Source organism: Bubalus kerabau, chromosome 7 (genome assembly GCF_029407905.1).
Source record: "Bubalus kerabau isolate K-KA32 ecotype Philippines breed swamp buffalo chromosome 7, PCC_UOA_SB_1v2, whole genome shotgun sequence".
Taxonomy (NCBI): domain Eukaryota; kingdom Metazoa; phylum Chordata; class Mammalia; order Artiodactyla; family Bovidae; genus Bubalus; species Bubalus kerabau.
Genome location: NC_073630.1, coordinates 69,792,181 through 69,799,954, shown reverse-complemented (window position 1 = coordinate 69,799,954; position 7,774 = coordinate 69,792,181). Strand labels below are relative to the sequence as shown.

The following is a 7,774-nucleotide window of genomic DNA, read 5'->3' as shown; positions in this document are numbered from 1 at the left end:
AAGATTTTTCTTTCCTCCGCCGCCCCACAACACCTGAAGGGGAGAGTCCCAGAGGTTGTTTCTGTCCAGACTTGATTTCCTCCTCCCCATCAAGATCTCCCACCCCTTCGCCCAGAAAGCCCATCCATCTCGCCCTCTCTCCACCTCCAGCCTTAAAAATGGGTATAGACAGGTCCTCGACAACCTAAAGAGAGAAGAGCTTCAGGGGTTAAATCCAAATGCCACCGGAGGGAGAAGCGGAGGCTAAGCTTAGCCGTGGGCGGGGACATACTTGGCGCCGGGGCTCGAGAGCTCGAGAAGAGGCTGCAGCCCCTGTCTCACGCCCAGGAGTTAAACGTCGGAAAGAACTCGGCTCAGCCTTTCGGTATCAGTGCTCCAGGTGTTAACTCTGGCCGCTTCGCGGTGCGGGCAAGAAAGAGTGTGAGCGGTATACACAGCTCTTCATACACTGGAGAGCTCGGCGAGAAAAGGAGGGGGCGAGGAAAGGCAGGATCCGCCTCCCCGGCCCGCGTGCACACACGCGCCCACCGCGGCTGGGGCTGGCTGAGCGCGGGCGAGTGTGAGCGCGGGCGAGTGTGAGCGCGAGTGTGCGCACGCCGCGGAGAGCCTCTGCCCTCGCCTCGCACCCTGCTCAGGGCATCTGGAGAGCCTGGAAACCTGAACAGGCTTAAAGTATGGCATGTTGCAAAGATGGTTTCTGCCAAGAAGGTACCCGCGATCGCGATGTCCTTCGGGGTCAGTTTCGCCCTCCTGCACTTCCTGTGCCTGGCGGCTTGGTGAGTTCCCTGGGGTGCTGGGGTCAGGGGAAGATGAAGAAGGGGCCAGTTCTGGGTCTCCTCTGGCCACCTGCCCCTCCCAAGGCGAACCAGACCCTCTGGTCTCCGCTGTAACGTCAGGGGCGCGGAGTCCGGCTTTGCTCTGAACGCGTAAACGCCAAGAGCAGCAGGGGCGCGGGGTCCGAGAAGAGTGTGGATACTGGGGTCCGTGTGCGCGGGCTGCGCCTCCCTGGGCCATTTCTCTCTCCCCCATCCCTCAGCCCTGACTCCTTTAGTTTGGAGCGAGAGACTCTTTTCCTAGAACATAAACCTGTTTCCACCTGTTCGTTGATCAATTCTTAAAATAACCCCTCCTCCTGTCTTTTTTTTTGTGTGTGTTGTATGTTTGTATGTGTGTGCGTGTGCGTTTGCAGTTTAAACGAATCCCCAGGACAGAACCAAAAGGAGGAGAAATTATGCCCAGAAAATTTTACCCGCATCCTGGACAGTTTACTCGATGGTTATGACAACAGGCTGCGTCCTGGATTTGGGGGTATGAACGATTTCAAACGCGCAAGTGTGTCCTGTGTATGTCTCTCTCTGCGTCTGCCTGTCTGTCTGTGGGAATATCATTAGGTATGCCTGGAATGCAAAAATGAAAAATCTGTTAGTCTCTCTTTCTCTCCCCCCGCCCCCCCCCCTCGCCTTTCCCTCTCCGTCTCCTCTCTCTCCCTCTCCCCTCGTTTGACAAGACCTCTGACAAGAAGACCGCCCCCACCGGTACTTTCCCATCTCCCTGCCCCCTCAGCAGCTTTGCGTCTCCCCCACACTAATTACCTCCTGGGACCTGACTGCTGGGCGGGGGAGGGTGAAGGGAAAGAGTCAAAAATGGGAACCTGGGGCTCAACTGGCCCGCTGCTCTGCGCCCTGAGAATGGACTTCTCCCAACTTGGCCACTTTGCTCAGAACAGGTTGCACTTGGACAGCTGATTCTAAGTCCCCTGTCCTCCCACGTGGTGTTAGTTTCTCAGCCAAAACCTCGACCCTGTTCTACCTAGGACATGAATCTAGGGCACGAAGCTGTCTGCTCTCCTAGAGAACCCAGTCCTTGCCTATTCTTTTCTACCATGGGATCAAATTTTACTTTATTTGAAGAGGTGGCTGTTTACTTCCCTCCTAAGACTTTGAAGTCAGGGATGTTTCTGCTTTATTTCTTCCTAAAGTAAATATGTATAAAGGATCTAACAGAGGCACATCCATTCACGGCATCGTTGCTCTCTTTTTCGTATTCATAGTCCCTTTGCTTATGTAATGAGAATCTCAAGCATTGTGCTAGGCACCAGGTTCACAGAGATCTCAAGATACTATTCTTAACCTCAAATATCCTCTCAGTCCAGTTCAGTGAGAACAGTCTTCACCTAAAGCCTCAGCCCATGTCTCCTGACCACCAAGTTCCTGTTCTTTCCACTAGTCTGATCTAGTTACTTCTTGGGAAATGAGTCGAATAAGACATAGGCTCTACCTTAAAGGATAAGGAACCTTACTGTTTAACCTTACAACAACCCCGAGAGAAAGGTATTACTATCCCTGTTTTACAGGTGTAGAAGTTGAGGCTTGGGAAGATAACCAACTGGTCCAAGTTCACACTTAATAAATGGCATGGGCAATATTGGAACCCACATCAAGTTGTGTACTTAAAAGACAAACCCACAAAGATTGGGATGCTATCAGATACTTTCTGATGAATATCATAGTATTAGAAGCACTGAGGCATTTGTGCTTCCTTTTGAGGGTTTTAGGAGATAAGGATGGGGAGTGTAGAAGGTAAATGGGAGCAGGATGTTTCTGGGAAAAAGAACAGAATTAGATATTATTCCAGAGGTGTTTGGTCCCAGCTTAGGAAGAATTGTTGAAAATAAATGAGAATTGTATGGGTTTTAGGAGTTTAACCAGTCTTGTTTTTCTCATGTAACAAAGGAGAACGTTTGAAAGAGAAAGTGATTTATACTGAGAAACAGCATATTAGGCTTCTCTGGTGGCTCAGGTGGTGAAGAATCTGCCTGCAATGCAAAGGACACAGGAGACTCAGGTTCAGTCCCTGGGTTGGGAAGATCCTCTGGAGAAAGGGAATGGCAACCCACTGCAGTATTCTTGCTTGGAGAATTCCATAGACAGAGGAGCCTGGCAGGCTATAGTCCTTGGGTTCCTTAAGAGTCAAACATGACTGAATGACTAACATAGCATATTAATGATAGACTGGAATCCAGTCTTCTGAAACCAGGAGCCCACTTTATTCCTTATTCCTGGATTTTATTGAGAAGGTTACTGGGAGCCATTGAGGGATTTAATTCATTTTTTTTTTTTTTTTTGCATTTTGACAGTGATAAAGGTGGGTCAGAGGATGAAAGATTCTCCCAGTTCTTCTCATGTTGCCTCTCTAGGGGGAGGATGCTTAGCCCTGCATTTGCCTTCATGCAAATCTGAAAAAAGGCTTCCTTACAGACGTGAATCATTTGTCAATGCACGATCTTTCATAAGTGACTGGGAAATTATCACTTTAGATCAAAAATAACTGTGTGGAGAAGGTTTCAGATGATGTGATGCCATTTAAGGCTATATTATATCAATAAAAAAGGATTTATCTGCCCATAAAGTTTTTAAACTTGACATTTTAAGTAAAGGAAAAAAATAATAGAAGTATCAAATCACATGTAGTTTAAATATTCATTAGTGAATTGATGTCCCCAAACATAAATTAAAGCACAAAATTATTGCAACTGTATGATTTTATTATTAAATGTGGAAAATTAAAATCACATCTGCCCAGTTGGTTGTAATGCAAGTTGTAATTCAAAAGGAAGAAGGGATCCATTGTAGATGCATCATTTTTTTACCAGCTACCTTCTCCCATGATAGTATATAGACAATAAAATAAATGAAATCCACCTATAGAAGCCATTGCTCGATTTTGGTTAGCTGCAGGACTGCTAAAATGTTTCAAGGGCATTAGTCATCTTGTTTGTCTCTGCCAAGTGATATTCATTGCCCACTTGGAGGTTCTTTTATAGCTTTATGGGAAGGGGTTGAATTTACATTATTTTAAGTGTTAGTAGTTGATTCATTATTAATAATTTACCATGTAGCACAATTTTGGGGGTTGTTGCTCATAAATATTTGTGGTAAATGTGATTCATTATTTAGAAGTGGGTCATTCTTTGTAAATATGTAGTATTCCAGATGCAACACAGGAACAGTAATTCTCACCTGCAGAAAAATGTGTAATCTGTTTACATGGTGTTATAAATGAGTATCACAGAAAATAATAAGAAAATTCATTGTTAGCAGAAACTCTTGAATGCCACAGGTTTGATGCCTTCCTGGACATTTTATATCTTGTGGAAAATTTGGCATTTTTGAAATGAAATGAAAATAATTCAGATTTTGACCATTGTGCTATAAATACAGATTTACTTCCTGGTTCCCTTAATCCTACTTCTGCTCTTTGTAGATCATTTACTTTATATCTGTTTATACAACTTAGCAGTGTTCCCTTTAAAATAAAGCTAAAAGCAAAGATCTGAACTGAGATGGGAGGGTTTGTGATTGCTCAGTAGGCCAGGCAAGGGTTGAAATAGACTTGGAAATGAAATTACATATTTTTAACTCAGTAGCACAGCTTGCAATGGGGAAGTAAAAGGAGCTGAAATGGTTCTTTCTTTTCATCCCTCCAGGATTCCCTCTCCTTTGTCTCTGTTGGAAGAGGAAAGAGGAAAGGGGAAAGGTGAGAAGGGAAGGATGGAGGCAGAGTAAGGGCACCTAGACTGGGACATCTGAAAAGGCAGAGTTCTTCCAGCCTGCTACCATCTGGAACGAGCTTCCACCAACCTAGAAGCAGCACACAGTAAACCATTCCACAATAAAGAGCATCCCCTGGGCCTCTAGCCACTTCAGCACTGTTATACACCTTCTTGAAAATGCATAGCTAAGGTACTAACCACCTGTAGGAAGCCAGTCCTTATCCACTTCCGTTGATCGAAGGATTACACAATCCTTTCGTGCATCTCTGCACAAAATCTGGAATAAATGAGGCACATGATTTGGAATCATAAATGCTTCCAGAGACATACAGATAGAGATAATTGCCTTGGCTCATCTTCCACAATCTCTCTGAAATGGCAGTGCAGCACTAGGGTTTTGCAAGGTTGTTCATCAACACTGTAGGACTTCATTTGAGTAGGGTTTTCTGCAGTTTTGAAAACATTTTCACATACGATTTCTAATAAGATGATCACAACAATGCAAAAAGATATGCAGGGCATGCTTTTTTCTTCTCTTAGAGAGGAGGCTGGGAAAATTGCAGTGAATTACCCAAGAATCCTGCATCTTCTAGTTGACAAGACAAGATCAGAACTCACACTTGACTCTTTAAAACCTTAGTCAGGCAGCTGGTCTTTTGCTTCAACCACTTCTAAGACATTTTTTGCATCCTTCTGTTGACCAAGAGTCAAATTTTCATGAACATACCTTCCTGTTACAAAGTAGGTCATTACAGTAAGCAAAACGCCATTTCCCCCAGAGGAGTAAAATGAGAACTTTTATTTTAAAGACTTAATAATAGCTTTAAATGGAAAAGTGAACATTGGGGGAATATATTGTTGTTTTTCAGTCACTCAGCCGTGTCTGACTCTTTGCGACCCCATGAATTGCAGCATGCCAGGCCTCCCTGTCCATCACCAACTCCCGGAGTTCACTCAAACTCATGTCCATTGAGTTGGTGATGCCATCCAGCCATCTCATCCTCTGTCATCCCCTTCTCCTCCTGCCCCCAATCCCTCCCAGCATCAGGGTCTTTTCCAATGAGTCAACGCTTCACATGAGGTGGCCAAAGTACTGGAGTTTCAGCTTTAGCATCATTCCTTCCAATGAACATCCAGGACTGATCTCCTTTAGGATGGACTGGTTGGATCTCCTTGCTGTCCAAGGGACTCTCAAGAGTCTTCTCCAACACCACAGTTCAAAAACATCAATTCTTCAGCTCTCAGCTTTCTTCACAGTCCAATTCTCACATCCATACATGACCACAGGAAAAACCATAGCCTTGACTAGATGGACCTTTGTTGGCAAAGTAATGTCTCTGCTTTTTGAATATGCTATCTAGGTTGGTCATAACTTTCCTTCCAAGGAGTAAGCGTCTTTTAATTTCATGGCTGCAATCACCATCTGCAATGATTTTGGAGCCCCAAAAAATAAAGTCTGACACTGTTTCCACTTTTTCCCCTCTATTTCCCATGAAGTGATGGGACCAGATGCCATGATCTTCGTTTTCTGAATGTTGAGCTTTAAGCCAACTTTTTCACTCTACTCTTTTACTTTTATCAAGGGGCTTTTGTTGAAGTCCACAGGGAAAAAGAAAAATAAAGCTTCATTCTCTTCAAACTTGTCACTTTCATTCATTGGTTAAATCAATAGATAGTGAGAAATTGTTACGAGCTAAGAACAATGTAAAGTTGTAAAGATATAATTCTGAATCAGACACAGGCTAAGCAGTGTAGAGAGATAAAAATAACAGGGAAACAAATAATTAAAGATAATGCTATGGAACAATCCAAATGCCAAGATAAAGAATAAATTGAGTGAGAGATCTATTTCAGATACAGTGGATGAGGTAGATGTTTAAGCTGAGACCTAAAGGTGACAGACATGGGAAGATTAAATAAAACTTGTCTCAGGCAGAAAAAAAGAAAACAAAAAACAAATGCAAAGATTCTAAGTTAAATAATAAATTAATGTGATTCAGACAGTGAAGGGTGTCCAGTGTGCCTGGAGTCAGAAAGCAAGAGGAAGAATCTCATAGGCCTAGCTTAGTGCTGTTAGAGGAGGTCAGATTATGCAAGGTCTTTCATAAAGGAGTTTTCTTTTATGAACCTGGATGCTATTGGAGTTTTTTAGGTAGAGGGAATGACAAGGTATGACTTAGATTGTAATATGATATCTCTGGCTGCTGCATAATAAAAAGAAAGGCCTAGATATGGAGTTGGGACAATATTAGAAACAAGGAGACCAATGGGAAAACAAAACAGAACAAAACAAAAAACCTTTTATTCCCTGGTTGTCTCCATTTAGTTAATGATGGCTTGGAATAAGACGGTAAATGCAACAAAGATGAATATAAATAGATAAAGGTGAGATATATATTGGAGGTATAGTTCAACAAAAAAATGGTGATGGATTCCTATATTGGTGGTAAAGGAGAGGGAGAAACAAGAAATGAGTCCTGGATTTTTTATTTTGAGAAAATGGACAGGGAATAGTGTTATTTAAATTGGAGAGGATTGGAGGAGGAACAGTAAGGGGAGAAGGGTGAAATTTAGAGATCATGTGTGGATATTTGAACAATGCTCCTAAGTAGAAAAGAGCCTAAGTTGTCTTTAGGTGGGGTCTTCTGGTGACAGGGAACACGGATGCAGACTTGCTGAGAATGGAAGTGTCACCGCTTGAAGGAGTGGAGCCCGTCCCTGCATGGCTGAGGAGTAAGAAGGGGCCAGTGTGGTACAAGGATGAGGTTGGATAAAGCTTCGCAGACTGGTGAGAGCTTTGCTTTTACTCTGAATCATATCAGAAGTGTTTGGAAGGATTCCACTAGGGGTGAGACCTGAACTGGCTCATTTTCAAATGCTCGCCTTGGTTGCTGGATTGAGAACAGTAAGTCAGGGTCAAGGGCAGAAAGGTTTTTATGATCAACCAGGCAAAAACTGATGGCCATTTTGACCAAGTTGGTGGCAGAGGAGCCTGTAAAATTGTAAGAAATGGTTGGCTTTTGGCTATTTTTCAAAGTTATAGTCTACTGGTGACAGCTAGGCTATGAGATGTGAGAAAAAAGGGACACACCAGGTCTGACTCAGGAGTTTTAGACTTGAACAGCTAGAAAAATGGAGCTGCCAAAACTGGCTGAAGCAGCTTGGGGATGTAGTTGAACAATTCGCATGTGGATATGTTACATTTGAGCTGCTTATTGGCTG

The 7,774-nt window shown here is 43.5% G+C and overlaps 1 protein-coding gene across 1 annotated transcript in view; it reads left to right on the top strand.

Annotated features, from left to right (window-relative positions):
* The first annotated feature begins 460 nt into the window (after window positions 1-460).
* Window positions 461-7,774, top strand: part of GABRA4 (gamma-aminobutyric acid type A receptor subunit alpha4) — a 74,601-nt gene continuing 67,287 nt past the window's right edge. The window contains exons 1-2 of the mRNA XM_055588476.1: window positions 461-776; window positions 1,190-1,308. Of these exons, the coding sequence (XP_055444451.1) occupies window positions 691-776; window positions 1,190-1,308 (205 nt within the window). The 5' untranslated portion in view covers window positions 461-690. The remainder of the gene's footprint in view (window positions 777-1,189; window positions 1,309-7,774) is intronic.